At 40.4% G+C, this 19,832-nt stretch overlaps 1 protein-coding gene across 4 annotated transcripts in view; it reads right to left on the reverse strand.

Moving 5' to 3' along the window:
* Nucleotides 1-2,120: 2,120 nt before the first annotated feature.
* The window catches only part of HIVEP1 (HIVEP zinc finger 1), a 160,764-nt gene continuing 143,052 nt past the window's right edge, over nucleotides 2,121-19,832 (reverse strand). For all 4 annotated transcript variants that reach the window (XM_028152416.2, XM_054721466.1, XM_054721465.1 and 1 more), the window contains exons 8-9: nucleotides 7,737-8,245; nucleotides 2,121-3,829 (exon numbers count right to left, since the gene is read on the reverse strand). In XM_028152416.2, coding sequence (XP_028008217.2) covers nucleotides 2,654-3,829; nucleotides 7,737-8,245 — 1,685 coding nt within the window. In that variant the 3' untranslated portion in view covers nucleotides 2,121-2,653. The remainder of the gene's footprint in view (nucleotides 3,830-7,736; nucleotides 8,246-19,832) is intronic.

The following is a 19,832-nucleotide window of genomic DNA, read 5'->3' on the forward strand; positions in this document are numbered from 1 at the left end:
CCTCACAACTGCCCTCTCCTGCTGGCCTGATAGCCCACAACTGCCCTCCCTTGCAGGCCTGGTCCCTCCCAACTGCCCTCCCCTGCTGGCCATCTTGTGGCGGCCAGCTTGTGTCCACATGGGGGCAGCCCTCTTGAGTGTTGGAGTGATGGTCAATTTGCATATTACTCTTTTATTAGATAGGATAGAGGCCTGGTGCATGGGTGGGAGCCGGCTGGTTTGCCCTGAACGGTGTCCCGGATCAGGGTGGGGGTTCCCTTGGGGCGTGGGGTGGCCTGGGCGAGGGGCCTGTGGTGGTTTGCAGGCCGGCCATGCCCCCCAGCAACCCAAACGGAGGCCCTGGTATCTGGAATTTATTTATCTTCTATAATTGAAACTTTGTAGCCTTGAGCGGAGGCCAGGGTGTGCAGAAAGCTTGGCTTCCTCCATTGCTGGGAAAACCCAAGCCTCCTGTTCGCTCTGTGGCCGCAGCCATCTTGGTTGGGTAAATTTGCATACTTGCTCCTAATTGGCTGTTGGGTGTGGCTTGTGGGTGTGGTGGAGGTACGGTCAATTTGCATATCACTTTTATTAGGATGGTCTCCAAACTCCTTAGAATACTTCCCCCATGCTCTTCTTTTTCCCATCTTTAAAAAGATATACTATTATTTTATTTTTTCAATTACAGTTTACATTCAATATTATTTTTAGTTTCAGATGTACAGCATAGTGATTAGACATCATATACTTTATAAAGTTGTTCCCCTTGATATTTTCAGTATTCACCTGGCACCATAGTTATTACAATAATATTGGCTATATCCACTAAACTGTATTTTATATCCCAGTGACTATTTTGTAACTAATTTGTACTTCTCAATCCTTTCTCCTTTTTCACCCAGTCCCCCAAGTCCCCTCCCCTCTGGCAACCATCAGTCTGTTCTCTGTGTCTACAAGCCTGTTCACTTTGTTGGTTTATTTATTATACCCTTTAGATTTCACATATAAGTGGAATCATATGGTATTTTTCTTCTTGTCTTGACTTATTTCAGTTAGCAGAATACCATCTCAGTCAATGCATGCTGTCACAAATGGTAAGATTTCATTCTCTTTTTATGGCCAAGTAATATTCCATTGTATATATGTATCACAACTTTTTTAACCACTTGTCTATTAACGGGCATTTGGGCTGCTTTCATATCTTCGCTATTGCAAATTATGTTGCAATGAACATAGGGGTGCATATAATCTTTCAAATTATTTTTTTGGATTTCCTTGTATACTCAGAAGTGGAATCACTGGGTCCCCATGCTCTCGTTTCACCAACTTCATATCCCTGAAATTTTCATGAAGCAGGCTTTTAAAAATATAAATACATTGTTTTAATGATGAGCTAAGTATTCAAATTCCAACATTAAAATATTTTCTGACAAACCTAGCATCTATAATGCTTAGTTAATAATGCAAATCACTGCAGTGGTAATTGTAGGCTCCCCGCCCAATTTTTCTGAATGAGTAAGGATAAGTAAGCTTCCCAAGACAGGAAGAAATCATGTCTAAAGATAGTCATTAAAGTAATTTAAAAGTTTTGTAACTTATTCTACATTTACCAGAAATCATCAACGTTGAGGGACTTTGCCCACTTCAGACTATATGCTATAAACACGTAAGTGTTCTTTTTAAAAAAATTTTTTTATTGATTTCAGAGAGGAAGGGAGAGGGAGAGATAGAAACATCAATGATGAGAGAGAATCATTGATTGGCTGCCTCCTGCACGCCCCACACTGGGGATCAAGCTCGCAACCTGGGCATGTGCCCTTGACTGGAATCGAACCTGGGACCCTTCAGTCCACAGGCTGACGCTCTATCCACTGAGCCAAACCAGCCAGGGCTACGTAAGTGTTCTTAAATACCAAGTCTTCTAGTAAGTTAATAGCTACAGGATTACTCATCAGAAATAAGAAAATAGGCCTCTCAGCTGCCTGGATTGCGGTTTCACATGGTGGCAACACCACTGGCGTCCTTGTTTCTCAAATAGGGTGGAGGTATGTGTGGAAAGACTGTGACCTAGGGCTATTTTCTGACTGCAGATGGCTGGTCACTTACCAGATGATGGTAAAGAAAGAACAACTAAAGCAATGTAAAGTCAGTAAACAATATTTTACTGAAACATTTCATAACACAGAAAATCTGTTTGAAGTGTAAAGTTACTGTCTTACATAAGAAGGACAGACCCATTTCAAAGACTAATATGAATACAATAAATATGGAGTTTACATACTAATTTTACACAGACACTCTGCCCCACAGCCATAAAAATTTATACTTAACAGTGCAACATATAATTTAATCAGTTGATTTATTTGACAGGTTTTTCTTACTAAACACAAATAACTACCTGGTTTTCATATATATAATATATTTTTATATATATAGATATTCAACAATCTGTACAGTTTCTAAACATAAAACTCCTAAAAGGCACAATTGTCTATACAACATGTACAAAAATGGCTGGAGCTGACACAAAACAACAATTATTGGTCAAAGTTCATGATTGCACAAAGATTAGTCATGAGTTTATGTCAGAAAAATGTGCTTTAGGGGAAGAAGGGCTTTCAAAAAAACCTTTAAGTGTTATATAAAAAAAACAAAAACCCCAAAGAAGCAGCCACTAGGTTGCTATCACAAGCCGGTCCTCGTCGTCGTCACTACTCACGTCGCTGAACTGGGCAGTGGCCTGCCTGCGGGGCAGGGCCGCGGGTCTGGGCACCGGCCTGTCGGGAGCGAGAGTGTGCTGGCCTGACCGTGCCGGGAAACCTTCCGGATGTGCCTTCAGCAGAGGCTCTGCCGTGGCTGCTGGTTTGCCCTGAATGGGAGGGAGTTCACGCATGGGCTTCACCTGACTGATCGAGGCAGCCTTCCCTGTGTCCATTTTACTAGCGCCATCAAGCCTTGCACGGTCTCTTGCAGGGGCAGGTGGATCGAGCACTTTTTTTGCATTTTCCCGCTGGACTTGAGGTGACCCCTGAGGAGACGCGGTCCCGCTGCCCTGGTTCCCACTGGCTATAGATGTTGGCTTGGGGTGCACCTCACGTGCCCTGTTTTGGGAAGCTGGTGTTTCGGGGGCTCCCTGTGCATCCATGGTTACTTGACTAACAGAGGGAATTAAAGTAGGCAATGCTATGTTCAAGATCTGGAGGCCGGGGATGGGTGCCTGAGGGGTGCTGCTGCCCTGGGATGAAGGGTTTGCGGTCAAAACCTGCAGTCCGACAGCATTGAGAGCCAGCCCTGGTGGGTGCCCCTGCGGGGCCATGTTGGCATTGGCGAGGCCTAAGATGTTGACCGTTTCCATGCTCAGTGACGGAAGTGACTGCAAGCCCGGGGTGCTGAGGTTCTGAAGGCCTGGCACACGGATTTGGCCAATGGGAATACATGGCACGACACTGCTTAATTCAGCCACTCCGGTGGGATTTGTAGTGCCAGAAACTTCTGTGATCGGATCCCCAGGAGTGCCCACAGTTCTGTGAATTACATTGACAGCAGGAATTGTAAGTTGCATTGGCCCAGCTTGAATAGGTACAAAGGTAGAATACGTGAGGCTGGCAGGTACCACATGGATTCCCCCAACTGGAACCATATTATAAGGTGTCCTTGACTGCTGCTGAGAGTGCAGAGGAAGGTGGCTAAACAAATGAGTCTGGGGAGAAGGCAGGCCTGAAGTTGGTCGGAGAGTTATTTGCTGCTTCTGTTCTTGAGTGTCAGGATGAGGTGAGGCCCCTGGAGGACTCCCCATGGCCATCTGGAGGCTGAGCTCAGCTGCAGGAGGAAGGCTCACAGAGGATGTGTTCTAAAAGACAAGAGAGGAGAATCCTTCAGGACAGGGCTTTCTTAGGCACTCAGTTAAAATGCTATTCTTCCTAATGAGGTGAAGGAATGCACATTTGTATTTTATAAAATTATGAGTTTGCTAAAAATTCTATTTTGGTTAAAAATATAAATTTCCAACAGAAAAAAAAGATTGCCCTTTTAATCTATTTCCTAGTACAAATAGCAGCAGCACATTTTTGTACAGTACTTTGCATTTTTCACATTTCCTGGATATCACTTCTTTTATACTGCAATTGACCCTGCGATGTGGCCATAATTATATTCAGCTTTTGTTGTTTTTATTGCTGGCACCACCTGCTCCACCCTATTTTAGAGATGAGGAGTCATTGAGAAATTGAGATATTAGTTGGCAATAAGTATAAACTCAGGTAAAAATTAACTGGAGAATCATCTATATATATAAAAGCCTAAGCGACCATCGCAACCGAATGGACGACTGAACAGGCTGCGTGGGGAACCAGGCCGGCAGGGGGGTTAGTGAGGGATGACCAAACGACCAAGCAGCAGGCTGCGTGGAACGACCAGGCCAGCAGGGGAGTTAGTGAGGGGCAACCAAACGACTGAGCAGCAGGCTGCGTGGGGTGACCAGGCCGGCGGGGGGGGGGGGGGGGGGGGCAGTTAGGGGCGACCAGGATGGCAGAGGAGGGCAGTGAGGGGCAACCAGGCTGGCAGGGCCAGCAGTTAGGGGTGACCAGGCTGGCGGGGGGTGGGGAGGCAGTTGAGAGCGACTAGGCCGGAGAGGGAGGGGCAGTTAGGGGAGACCAGGATGGCAGAGGAGGGCAATGAGGGGCAACCAGGCTGGCAGGGCCAGCAGTTAGGGGTGACCAGGCTGGCGGGGGGTGGGGAGGCAGTTGAGAGCGACCAGGCCGGAGAGGGAGGGGCAGTTAGGGGAGACCAGGCCAGCGGGGGGGAGGGGGGCAGTTGGGCAACAAGGCTGGCAGAGGGGGCAGTTGGGGTTGGAGGTGACCAGGCCAGCAGAGGGGGCAGTTAGGGGTGATCAGGCAGGCAGGCAGGTGAGCAGTTAGGAGCCAGAGGTCCTGGATTATGAGATCAGGCCTAAACCAGCAGTTGGACATTCCCCCAAGGGGTCCCGGATTGGAAAAGGTGCAGGCTAGGCTGAGGGGACCTCCGCCCCCATGCACAAATTTCGTGCACCGGGCCTCTAGTTCATTAAGAGTACCCGTGGATAAAAAGTTCTGTCGGTGGTTTATCCATTCACAAGTCTATGAAGTGTCTACTGAAAAGCAGATTTCCAGGCACTGGCAGGCTGTGAGAGACTCTGGGACAGAGAAGCTTAAACCCATATGAAAGTAATGAATGTTAGGAGGAGGAAATCTTGCCTAGCCTCTCATCCATCCAAGATTATCATTTAAACATCAGCTTTTTCTAGATATGTATATTACAGAGCTGCATTAACCTACAAAATAATTTACTCTAATATTTAAATGTTAATTTAATTAATTTAGGGTAATCTACAGAAATGCATGCTTTCAAAGTTTTTATTTCTCTCCAGTGTTACCTAGTAAGCCAACATCTGCCACATGAAGAAATAAATCCTAGTGCAACTGTCAATATACGCTAGAGGACAGAGACCTGTCAATGGCAGGAGAATGCCTTCCTCACAGAATTAGACAGGGAACCATCACAGCGCCTGCGTGACTTTTCTGAGGACTGTGTTTGGCCCTGAGCTGGTTCTTGGGCAGAAAGCTTTCCGAAGTAACCACAGTAAATTGATCATTCAAGCAAAGTGAACTTCTTGATACGTTTGTTTGGGTCACATTAACTTTGCCATAGAAACTGGTAGCTGTTTTGCCAACAAGAAAAAGTATAAGACATTTGGATAATCTAGTGCAAATCTATCAGATCGATGCCATTAGAAAAACAACTCAGAACAGCCAGAGATAAATATGTCTAAGACTCACATTCTCAATTGGCACATACATGTTTTTATTTCAAAATGTTAAAAAAAAAGCAAATAAAAAAATAAATGATTATATTTTAAAAGATCCATTTGGTTCTTTCACAGATTTATAATACACTATGTGAACTCTGACTAAAACACCTAACCAGAATCAAAAGGAAATAAATATCCTTTGCTCTTAAATAAAACAAAGTAACAAAAAGGCTTAAACAAACTGATTTAGCCATAAATGAATAATTTGAGTACATTATTTTCTTAAGCTATTAGGCTCTCCATATTTAATGTGTTAAACAAAAGGAAAACTGTTGGAAGCCGCCCATTGTCTTCATTAGCAGAGAGGTGTTGACAAGGAACCCGGAAGGCTGGAGACCTTGAGCTCTGAAAGGTCAGAGCTCTGCACCCACTGCTTAGTTGAGACAGTAGTAGCTGAAGCAACTTCCACCTTTAGTTTTATGTAAATCCTTGCTGATTGGCTATTATTGGAATTGCCTGCCTAAGGGCTATGGGTGTATCCCAAAACCTGAAAAAAAGGGACAGCAAGGCCAGAACAAAGCAGAGTCCTTCCTCTTGAGCTGGGCTCCCGCCTGGCCCCCAATTCCCAAATTTATATTTTCCTGTCTAGTCTCTTTCATTTGCGTGCGGCCTCCTCCAGAGCCCGAACCCTGAACCTGAACCCTGAACCACGTGGGACGTGGGAGGACACTCATAACTGGCACCCCTGTTATCAAGACCGCATTATAAAATTTCCAAAAGCCTCCTAATATTTAAATCAAAAAAGGGGGGATAGTGAAAAAATGTGATATGTGGAGAAATATCCTGTAAGTAAATTACATCAAGAAAATTTTTACTTTGAAAATTAATTTTCATTTGTAAATGCTAATAGCAAGACACCCATGAAAACACACATGGTGTCAAAATAAGTCAAAGGAAAATTGTTTGGGCAAAAATGAAAAAGGATCCCAAAGTCTAATTTATAGAAAAGATTCCTTTATTAACCTTTGGTCGAGAATATGTTTGTATATTTCCAGAAAACAACTCCAAGACCATGTGGATTCCTGCAACAACGGATCCCAGAGAGGAACTGACAGGACTGCTCCAGCCACAGAAATAGCAGTGGCCCTGAAGAATAGAGGAGAAACAGTCCAGAGATGGAAGATGGTGAAGACGCCTTGCCATACTAGCAGTCAGCAGCTGTGCGTCATTGCAGGTTGCCCAGGACCAAGCCAGAGAAGGTTGGACCTGCATTGCCACCGTTTGTCCACCATCCAGAACTGAAATATCATTGCTGACATGTACACATAAGGAACTGTTGGACATTGAAATTGGGACTCAAAAAACTGTTGGCCCAGAAAGAAACTTACTACAGACTGATGCATTTGCCTCTCAGCATAACCACAATTGCTTATCTCATTTTTGTTCTCATATGTTTATTTCTAGTCTGCAGATGCGGAATGAAGAGTCTTAAGAGGACTTGAACCCTTCAGGCGGCATTCACCATGCAAGATTTACTAAAGAAAAGAAATGGGGGAGATGTTGGAAGCCGCCCATTGTCTTCACTAGCAGAGAGGTGTTGACAAGGAACCCGGAAGGCTGGAGACCTTGAGCTCTGAAAGGTCAGAGCTCTGCACCCACTGTTTAGTTGAGACAATGGTAGCTGAAGCTACTTCCACCTTTATTTTTATGTAAATCCTTGCTGATTGGCTATTATTGGAATTGCCTGCCTAAGGGCTATGGGTGTATCCCAAAACCTGAATAAAAGGGATAGCAAGGCCAGAGCAAAGCAGAGTCCTTCCTCTTGAGCTGGGCTCCTGCCTGGCCCCCAATTCCCAAATTTATATTTTCCTGTCTAGTCTCTTTCATTTGCGTGCGGCCTCCTCCAGAGCCCGAACCCTGAACTACTCGGGACATTGGGGGGAACAATCACAGAAAACAACAAACCATTTACCTGTGTTAAAGCAATAGCCTTTCTGGCCACAGAACTTCTCAGAATTTCGTCTGATTCCGGGTAGTCCACAGACATTTGATGACATGGAGACCTGGGTGCAGCGTCAGGTGACCGAGAAGAGTCTACAGGAATAGGTGTCCCATCCTCCTCATTCGCATGCTGCCTGGTCTTCAGGGGGGACTCTGCCTGCCTGCTGCGGTCTGACTGCACTGTGCTAAGTACGGTCATCTTAGTGGGCAATGCTCTGGGCAGAATATCCATTGGGTCCATGTGGACTCCAGAAAAGCAATCGGTGATCCTGATGTCCTCGTCAGCACCCACAGAGTCCTGAAGGCTACTTCTAGATGGAAGATGCTGTGGGCTGGCCGTAACGGAGGGAGCTGCCGAAAGAACGGATTCTGCCTGGCTGTCTTCATCATCATCTTCATTTTCATTATCATCCTCATCTGGGCCATCAGACTCCTCAAGATCATACCCAGATCGCTCGTAACCGAATCTTTGTCTATCGTCTAATAAAAACAACCAAGAGGGCATGTTACAGAATGTTTTGCAACTGGACAAATGCAATCTTTTATTTTTTTCATAAGCTTAGCAATACTGTGAGGAATATAAAAGACAAGGACTCTACCCACAAAAAGCCTGCAATTTAGTTGAGGAGAATGACATGGGGCAAAATGAATGAGTCAATCAGTGCAGCAGGAATCAGAGAAGTGAGGCACTAATAGAGAGTGGCATGGCCAGGGCAGGCTTTGTTGTGGATGCAGAACATGAAATGAACTTCGAAAAAGTAGACAGGCAGAGGGTCATATATAAAAAACATCAGCAATAAAGATCTCAAATATTATATTTATAAAATCCCCCCAAAAAGACTGAACTGTATTAAAAAAATTTAACAGATTTCAAAACAATTCTTTTCCTGAGTTCTTTTTTTATATATAGTTTTTTGTATTTCCCTTTTATTGAACAAATTAAAAATAAACTAAACAAAAACAAAATGGCATTTCATATTTATAAGCAAAGTAATTTTCCTTAATAATTGAATAGTATTTTTGACATGTTTTCATCGTTCTCTGATTAGTAATACTCTCTCATATTTAAGTCTCCTTTTACTTAGGTAAAATTTTCCTATCATTTTTGTTCTATGATGATTCAACCCACCCCTCCCAGGACGGGAAATCTTTTTTTTTTTGCAAGCAGACATTAAGATGTTTGGATTTTATTTTTTTAGGCAGACATTAAGACACTTGGATTATTTATCCATATGTTTGACTCAATTTAATCATTTTTTCAAATAACTGCTCCTTTGAATTAAATTCTTCCTTCATTTTTAAAAAACCTGGTAAAAAACACATGAAATCTACCCTCTTAACAAAATTTTAGTGCAAAGCACAGCATTAACTATAAGATCTCCTTTTTTAAATTATTATTTATTATTTCTTTTTATTGTCTAAAGTTTTACATATGTCTCCTTTTCTCCCAATTGACCCCCCCACCCCCCGCCATTCTCACCCAGGGCAAGCCCTACTGCCACAGTGTCTGTGTCTATAGGTTATGCCAATATGCATGCATACAAGTCCTTTGGTTGCTCTCCTACGCTCCCCCCGGCCCACTACCATTTGTCTCTGGATCTATTCTTGTTCATCAAATTATGTTGATCATTATATCCCACGTATAAGTGAGATCATGTGATACTTATCTTTCTAAAACTGGCTTATTATCCTTAGCATAATGCTCTCCAGTTCCATCCATGCTATTGCAAATAGTAAAAGTTCCTTCTTTTTTATAGCGGCATAGTATTCCATTGTGTAGATGTACCACAGTTTTTTAATTTACAGGAAGGGGAATCTTAACTAAATTCATTCACAACAGCTTCAGAAGGTCATGTGAGACTGTGTCCAATGAGGAATTTTCAAGATGGTCCAACAAAGTCTCAAAATTTTTAATTAGATCATAAATTTTATCTAGTCAACATCTTGCAAAGTTAGAGGCTCTTTCCCTTAGAAAATTAACTTTAGAAGTTAAATAGGAAAAGAATACAAAACACCTACGGGCATTTCTTCCTCATTGAGCTGAATTGAGAAGATACCAGACCATGTGCACCTTAGCTGTGATACATTGTGCACTTACATGTACATTTTTAAAGAGAAGAAAATGTCAATAAAGAAATACACAATCGGTGTATCTCCTGGCTTCCCCAAATTGTCTGTGTATTAATTTATTTTACCATTTTTTTTCTATATTACAAAGATAAGTTCCTTAAGAAAAGTTTCAAAGGCTCGGCACCAACATTTGCAGATAATAATTTCTAAGGTGGAGCAGACAGCAGCTTTTATGTTGTTTATCTCAAGCACATGTTACTTTTATAATTAAAATGATCAAAGATAAAATATATGCATATAGGTTCCTTTAACATGTGATTTCATAAGCTTTTTGTTTTAAGGGTTCTACTATTTTGTTGTAAAGTAATAAATAAATAATACTAACTTATTGAGTCCTAGCAGGTGCCAATGCTGGAAATAGAATGGGTGATTTCTGGCTAAACGTCCTGATCTTTGCTTCAATAATACCTCCCCCCTATACTGTCTGATATTTGAAATTCTAAAATTAGAGTCATTCTCAATTTATTTGCCACAGTAGTGCCAAATCAGATATATTTTTAGAGAGACCTTTTCTTTTAAAGGGGAAAGTAGAAAATAAAAACAGAAGAAGCTGGATGACTGGGAGGACAGGGAACCAAGAGGGGGCTGATTTCATTACAGACCAACCTGCTGCAAAGTCTAAGTAGGCAGTTACTTTACCTTAAAAACTACTACTTTTTTCTTTTTTAGAAAGTGGGCCTAACTTCAAACTTATGACTTTTCTAAAACTCATCATAAAGCTCAGGTCCCAGGTAATCAAATAGCTCAAACTCTAAGCAGAGTCAGTGTCTGTAGGAAGACTGAAGACACAAGCTTCTGTCATTGGGGGTAGACACAACAAGATACTGGGCAATGGAAGTCTGCTAAGTAGCTGAAATATTGGTCAGAGTCAAGTGTGGGCTGGCAGGATTGTGTACATCCTGGGGCTACACTCTCTTGCAGGCTGAACGCCATGAACCCCACCAAAGTGTTCACAGAAAAGAGCACCAAGTGTCCACTGTGATCCAGAGCGAGGAGAAAAGGAGCAGCAGCCACACAGGAGGGCAAGGAATTCCATCTGGATTCATCTCCTCTCTCTCCACTAGAGGAGAAAAACCTTATCCTGTATTGGGAAAGGCAATACACATGGTTGCCCTTAGCACATCGGTGAAAACTCACTGTAATGAGGAAGGGAAATGAATAGGAGAGAAGATACAACTCTACTCCTTGAGGAGGAATAGATTACCAGCTGAAGGGGGAATAGGAAGGAGAACAAGAGGGCCACAGCCTAGAAATTTAAGAACACAGTACCTGTAGAAGACTGAGGTTAGATCAACACAGTGATGGCATACAATCTCCTCATCACCCCTTAATGCCAAACTAAAGAACTTTATGTGACTGGTGACCACAAAATACTGCTAGGAGAGAGGCAGCAGAACAACAATGTGTAGAGCAACCCTCTGTTAGGCACTATACAAAGAGAAGACTTAAAACTAGAATTAAATAGGCATTGGTCTTGTAATCCATCTTCTAATACAAACACAGTGTCTCTACAGGAATTTGATGCCTCTGGTGCACTAAGCGTAGCCACATCAAACAAGAAATCTCTCAAACCCAATCCAACTAGAAAAATTCCCACACTAGGCCTAGCAGAAGGAATGGCATGCCCATTACCAGGCAAAAATACTATTTACATCAGTCTGTACCACCTTGTACAAGATGTCAAACTTTCAACAAAAATTACTAGGCATGCAAAAGGCAAGGAAAAAACATTGCTTAAAAGAGAAAAAGCAGTCAGAACCAGTCAATATGACACAAATGCTACAATTGTCAGATAATTTAAAATATTAGTAATTCTAATTAATATGTTAAAAACTTTAATGGAAAAGGTGGACAATATACACTATCAAATGGGAATTTCAGATGAGAGATGGAAACTACAAAAAAGAACGAATGAAATGCTACAAATGAAAAACACAGTAACAAAAAAAGTCTCAAACCCAGAATTCTATCCCCATTGAAAATAATTTTCAAAGATGAAAGTAATTCATATTTTCTTAGAAAAACAAAAGCAGGGGATTCACTGCCAGCAGACCATAATAAATGTTAAAGAAATTTCTTTAGGCAGAAAGAATATGGTAGCAAATGGAAACTTCAATCTACACAAAAAAATAAAGAGCATCAGAAATAGAATAAATTAAGGTAAAATAAATTTTTATAAATTTAAATTGCTCTTAAGCTAACTGAATATTTATAGCAAAGCAGTAATAATGTACTATACGTTTACAGCATTACATGCAGATATAAAAGACAACAATAACACAAAAGATGGAAAGGAAATGTGAATATACTGTTATAAAGTCTTTCTACTACATGTAAAACAATGTAATATTACTTAAAGGTAGACAACTAAAATTTTTAAAAGGTATAAATAACAAGTCAATAAAGAAGATAAAATAGAATCATAAAAATGCTCAATTAAGGTATAAAAAGAAAACAAATAAAAAACACCAGGCAAGATGGTAGGTTCTAATCCAAATGCACGAACATTAAAAGGAATGGTCTAACATATGAATTAAAAGAGAGAGCTTGCCAGATTGGATAAAAAAGTTAAGTTCCAGATATACACTATGTACAAAAACTCCATTTTAAATATACATATATAAATAGACTAAAAGTAAAGTTTGGAAAAAGATACACTTTAAGTCAGCGGTCGCCAACCTTTCGGATCTCACGGACCACCAGTGTTCCACGGACTACCAGATGGTGAAAATCATTAACTAAATGTGGAGACAACCAAACAATCCCCAGAGGAAAGAAAAATAGGAATCTCCAAGAAAGAAAATAAGTGAAACTGAGGCATGCAATATGTCAGAAAAAGAATCCAGACTAAGGGTCATATAATTCATAGACTGGATGGATGAGAAAATCACCAACCTATGCAAAAATCAAGAAGATATCAAAAGTGATATAGCTCCAATCAAAAACGTGATGGAGGATTTCAAGAGTAGACTAGGAAAAGCAGAGGACTGAATTAGTGAGTTAGAAGATAAGGAGAACAAGCCCCATCTGAACAACAAACCGAGAAAATAATTAAAAGCAGGAGGAGAGCCTAAGGGAACGTTGGGACAACATGAAACGAAGTAACATATGTATAATAAGGGTGCCAGAAGGACAAGAAGAGCAGCAAGGATTAGAGAACCTATTTGAAGAAATAATGACAGAAAACTTCCCTGATATGGGGAAGAAAAAGTCACACAAGTACAGAGAATCCCAAAAAGATGAATCCAAGAAGACCCACACCAAGACACGTAGCAATTACAATGGCAAACGTTAACGACAAAGAGAGAATCTTAAAGAGAATCAAAAAGAGAATCTTAATAATAACATTAAGAGAGAGACAGAGAGTTAGCTACAAAGGATCTCCCAACAGATTATCAAATGATGTCTTAACAGAAAAAAATCAGGCCAGAAGGGAATGGAATGAAGTATACAAAATGATGCAAAGCAAAGGACTGAATCCAAGAATACTCTATCCAGAAAGGCTATCAAACAAAATTGAAGGGGAAATCAGCAGCTTTGCAGACAAAAAAAGGCTAAAGAAGTCTATCACTACCAAGCCAGCAATGCAAGAAATGCTAAAGGGAATGTTGTAAAAAGAAGAAATAGAAAGGGAAGAAGGAACACAGACATAAAGAATAGAAATGGCTACAAACAAGTACCTATCAATAATAACATTAAACATAAATGGACTAAATGCTCCAATCAAGACATAGAGTGGCTGAATGGATAAGAAAACATGACCCATATATATGCTGTCTACAAGAGACCCACCTCAGAACAAGGGACTCACACAGACTGAAAGTGAAGGGATGGAAAAATATCTTTCAGGCAAATGGAAATGTAAAAAAAAGCTGGGGTAGCAATACTTATATCTGACAAAATAGACCTCAAAGTGAAGGCCATAACAAGAGACAAGGAAGGCCACTTCACAAATCTAAAGGGATCGATACAACAACAGGATATAACTCTGGTAAACATATATGCACCCAATGCAGCAGCACCCAAATACATAAAAAAACTTCTGGAAGATATCAGGGGAGAGACTGACAGCAATACAATTATAGTAAGAGACTTTAATACCCCATTGACATCACTGGATAAATCCTCTAGACAAAAAATCAGCAAAGAAAGAGCAATCCTAAATGACTCACTAGATCACATGTACTTAGTTGATATCTTTAGAACATTCCACCCCAAAGCTACAGAATATACATTCTTCTCAAGCGCACATGGGACATTTTCAAAGATAGACCCCACAAGGGGACACAGGCAAACTCTCTGAATTCACGAAGATTGAAATCACACCAAGCATCTTCTCAGATCACAATGGCATAATATTAGAAATAAACTACAATAAAAACAATCACAAAAATTCAAACACTTGGAGGCTGAATAGCATGCTATTAAACAATGATTGTGTTACCAAAGGGATCAAAGAAGAAATAAAAAGCATCAAGGCAACAAATGACAATGAAAACACAATAATCCAAAATCTATAGGACACAGTGAAAGCAGTCCTCAGAGGGAAGTTCATAGCATTACAGGCCTACCTCAAAAAACAAGAAAAACTAGTAATAAACCATTTAACTATGGAACTTGAAGAATTAGAAAGAGAGCAACAAGAAAAGCCCAGAGTGAGCAGAAGGAAGGAAATAATAATGATCATAGCAGAAATAAATGACATAGAGAACAAAAAAAAAAAAAAAAAAAAAGATCAACCAAACCAAGAGCTGGTTCTTTGAAAAGATAAACAAGATTGATGAACCTCTAGCCAGACTCACCAAGAAGCAAAGAGAGAGGACCCATATAAACAAAATAAAAAATGAAAGACGCAAAATAACAACAGACACCACAGAAATACGAAGAATCATAAAAAAAAAATACTATGAGCAACTCTATTCCAACAAACTGGTCAACCTAGAAGAAATGGACATATTCCTAGAAAAATATTACCTTCCAAAAATCAATCAGAAAGAATAAAAAAATCTGAATAGGCTGATAACTATGGAGGAAATTGAAGCAGTAATCAAAAAACTTTCAACAAACAAAAGACCTGGACCAGACGGCTTCACAGGGGAGTTTTACCAAACATTCAAAGAAGAAATAAAACCCTTCTTCCTCAGACTATTCCAAAAAATTCAAGAGGAAGGCACACTTCCAAGCTCTTTCTATGAAGCCAGCATTACCATAATCCCAAAACCAGATAAAAACAATACAAAGAAAGAGAATTACGGCCAATATCCCTCATGAACATAGACGCCAAAATTCTCAGCAAAATTCTAGCAAATTGAATCTAGCATTACATTAGAAAGATCATACACCATGACCAAGTGGGATTTATTCCGGGATGCAAGGATGGTACAATATCTAAAAATCAATAAATGTGATACATCACATAAACAAATTGAGAGACAAAAATAATAGAATCATATCAAGTGATGTAGAAAAGGCATTTGACAATATCCAACACCCTTTCTTGATAGAATCTCTCAGCAAGGTGGGAATAAAAGGATAATACCTCAACACAATAAAAGCCATATATGACAAACCTACAGCAAACATCATACTCAATGGGCAAAAACTAAAACCATTTCTCCTAAGAACAGGAACAAGACAGGGATGCCCACTCTTACCACTCCTGTTCGACACAGTACTGGAAGTACTAGCCATTGCGATCAGACAAGAAGAAGAAATAAAAGGCATCCAAATTGGAACGGAAGAAGTAAAATTTTCCTTATTCGCAGATGACATGATATTGTACACAGAAAACTCTAAAGACTCCCTCAAAAAACTACTAGACTTAATAAATGAATTCAGCAATGTAGCAGGATACAAATTTAATACTCAGAAGTCAATGGCCTTTGTATAGACCAATAATGAACTCACAGAAAGAGAAACTAAAAAAAGCAATCCCATTTACCATTGCAACAAAAAAATTAAGATACCTAGGAATAAATTTAACCAAGGAGGTAAAGGACCTATACTCAGAAAATTACAGGATGCTGAAAAAAGAGATAGAGGAAGACATAAACAAATGGAAGAACAAATCATGTTCATGGATTGGTAGAATCAACGTCATTAAAATGTCCATACTACCCAAAGCAAACTATAAATTCAATTCAATACCAATTACAATACCAACGGCATACTTTAAAGACCTAGAACTCTCTAAAAATTCATCTGGAATATAAGAAGACCCCGAACAGCTGCAGCAATCTTGAGAAAAAAGAATAAAGTTGGAGGGATCACAATATTAGATATCAAGCTATACTACAAAGCCACAGTTCTCAAAACTGCCTGGTACAGGCACAAGAACAGACATATAGACCAGTGGAACAGAACAGAGAACCCAGAAACTGACACAAGCCATTGTGCTCAATTAATATTTGACAAAGGAGGCAAGAGCATACAATGGAGTCAAGACAGTCTCTTTAATAAATGGTGTTGGGAAAATTGGACAGATACATGCAAAATAATGAAACTAGACCACCAACTTACACCATACACAAAAATAAACACAAGATGGATAAAGGACTTAAATGTAAGATGGGAAACCATAAAAATCTTAGAAGAATCCACAGGAAAATATCAGACATATGTTGTAGCAATATCTTTACCGATACAGCTCCTAGGACAATGGGCTAAGGAGAACATAAACAAATGGGACTACATCAAAATAAAAAGCTTCTGCACAGCATAAAAAACCATCAACAAAACAACAAGAAAGCCCACTGCATCGGAGAATATATTTGCCAATGTTATCTCCGATAAGGGTTTAATCTCCAAAATGTACAGGGAACTCATACAACTTAACAAAAGGAAGATAAACAATCCAATCAAAAAATGAGCAAAGGACCTAAATAGACACTTTTCAAAAGAGGACACACAGAAAGCCAAGAGACATATGAAAACATGCTCAAAGTCACTAATCATCCGAGAGCTGCAAATCAAAACAACAATGAGGTACCATCTCACACCTGTCAGAATAGCTATCACCAACAAATCAACAAACGACAAGTGCTGGTGAGGATGCAGAGAAAAAGGAACCCTCTTGCCTGCTGGTGGGAATGCAGACAGGTGTAGCCACTGTGGAGAACAGTTTGGAGTTTCCTCAAAAAATTAAAAATAGAACTGCCATTTGACCCAGTAATACCACTTCTAGGAATATATCCCAAGAAATCAGAAACACCAAACAGAAAGGATATATGAACCCCTATGTTCATAGCAGCACAATTTACAATAGCTAAGATTTGGAAACAGCCTAAGTGCCCATCAGCAGATGAGTGGATTCAAAAACTGTGGTACATCTACACGATGGAATACTATACTGCTATAAAAAAGAAGGAATTCTTACCATTTGCAACAGCATGGATAGAACTGGAGAGCATTATGCTAAGCGAAATAAACAAGTCTGAGAAAGATAAATATCACATGATCTCACTCATTTGTGGAATATAAAGAACATTATAAACTGATGAACAAAAATAGAGAGACAAAGAAGCATCGAACAGACTACCAAATTTCAGTGGGAAGGCAGGAGAGTGTTAGAGAGTGGTAAGAGATCAACCAAAGGACTTGTATGCATGCATATAAGTCTAACCAATGGATACAGACACTGGAGGTGGTGAGGGCAGGTGCTGGGGGGTGGGGGAGGCCGAGGGAGGTCAAAGGGGAAAAAAGAGATATATGTACTACTATTTGTAATACTTTAAACAATATAAAATAAATAAATAAATAAATAAATAAATAAATAAATAATAAATAAATAAAATTATAGCCAATAAGCTAGCTTATAAATATACATGAGTTGAATTAGGTACAGACATTAAAAGCTTCATATAATTATTTGATTATGAATAGCAGAACATATGCAATGCAGCCTCTGGATGCATGTAGCTCTCTGACTGTAGTTGTAGATAGTTTTACTGGAACAGCCAGGCTCGTTAGTTTACATGTAGTCTATGGCAGGTTTTGCACTATAACCACAGAGTTTAATGGTTACAACAGGCTTTTGGGGCTTTTGTATGGCCCCAAAAGCCTAAAATAGGTGCAATTAGGTCCTCTACAGTGAAAGTTTGCCAACATCTATACTCTATTTCATGATTAAACCTTACAACCACCCTGTGACGGAGCCGAAATGTAACTTACACAAGGAAGTGAAGGAATTTATATAGGACTAGAAGACATGGAAGCCAGAATTTAGAACCAGGTTTTTATACATTTAGGAATCCCATCAATAGTCCAATTAGATATGCTGACTTTTCAGCATTATATTACAACTGTTCTTTCTTGGCTTATACAACGGACTGTAAAACTGCAAGAGGATAAGCTGGTTTAGCCCCATGCATCCCCCAGGCACTCGGGGACGGAAGGAACCCACACACTTGCTTAACACATTCATAAATACACGGCCTTTTAAAGTTCTATTTAATTTACAACCTTCAAATATATTCCCCCTGGTTATAAATAAATCCTTCCAAAATGCAGTACAATTTTACATAAGTTTAATTCCTTTATTTTTTTGTGAATTAAATTCATGAGAAAAAAGAGGTATGCAATGCAGCAATACTGTTTCAAAAGCAAATGTTTTGATAAACTTATGTCAAACATCTTCCTAAAGATGTATTTCAAAAGTATCTTTTGAAGGTCAGTTGGATGAACTACACCCTGCCCTCCCAGCACTGCCAGACAGTGACACCTGCTGGACGAGTCTGATCCAGAGGCAGCACAGGAAGCCTCTCAGGACAGGCTGCACAGGGTCCTCAACACTGCCCTCAGCCCAGGCCCTACCCCAGCCTCAGCCCCAGCCCCAGCCCCTGCCCCCAGCTCCCAGCTCCCAGCCCCTACCCCAGCCCTAGCCCTTACCCCAGCCACAGCCCCTGCCCAGCCCCTACCCCAGCCCTAGCCCCTACCCCAGCTCCCAGCCCCTGCCCCAGTTCCTACTCCAGCCCTAGCCCCTACCCCAGCCCGTACCCCAGCCCCAGCCCTTACCCCAGCTCCCAGCCCCTACCCCAGCCCTAGCCCCTACCCCAGCTCCCAGCCCCTACCCCAGCCCCTGCCCCAGTTCCTACTCCAGCCCTAGCCCCTACCCCAGCCTCTGTCCCAGCCCCTACCCTTGCCCAACCCCTGTGCCTACCACAGCCCTAGCCCCTGCCCCCAGCTCCCAGCCCCTGCCCTCAGCTCCCAGCCCCTGCCCTCAGCTCCCAGCTCCCAGCCCCAGCCTTGGCATTCTTTGTTGTAGTTTGCTTGTTTTTGTTTTTCTCATCTGTCTAGAAATATTACTTTGAAATCCAGATAAAACAAAAGCAACCTGAGAAAAATAACTTTTTAAAAGCATGTAAACTGCTGGAGTAATGCTTTTTTTGTTTTTAAAGATGAAAACATCATTAAGAATAATGGGCCAGAGTTTAATGTTTTTCACTTTAGGAAGTAAACCATAAGACTATCACATATGTGCCATTCATTAATGATATACTTTATTTTAACTACAACTCCTAAGGCCTATCTATTACTGTTTCATATTGTGCATGAAAATTTTTCTTAAAAGGAATAATAATAGTTTTCCATAAAAACTCATTCTACATAAAAATACATTCTACAGCTTTTATTTAGATGTTTTAGAAACATCACTTAGATTATTTTTAAGGGCCAGTGTGATGGAGGCTTTAAATCCTGTGATCTAAGATCATCATCTTACACATTATCAAGAATAATGTTTCCAGTTATTCTGCCGTATTGAATGGCTCCTTCAATTTGACAGTTGAAGGCACATTATTAACATTCCTTGTTTTGAAGTCTGCATTCTGTTGACAAAAACATTCTCTGGATCAAGGCATGAAAAGTAAATAGCTGGCAGTATGATTTTTGACACAAAAAGTGAAAAGGAAAAAGTTTTCCTAATTCCCCATGAACACGG

This window comes from Eptesicus fuscus, chromosome 9 (assembly GCF_027574615.1).
Source record: "Eptesicus fuscus isolate TK198812 chromosome 9, DD_ASM_mEF_20220401, whole genome shotgun sequence".
Lineage (NCBI taxonomy): Eukaryota > Metazoa > Chordata > Mammalia > Chiroptera > Vespertilionidae > Eptesicus > Eptesicus fuscus.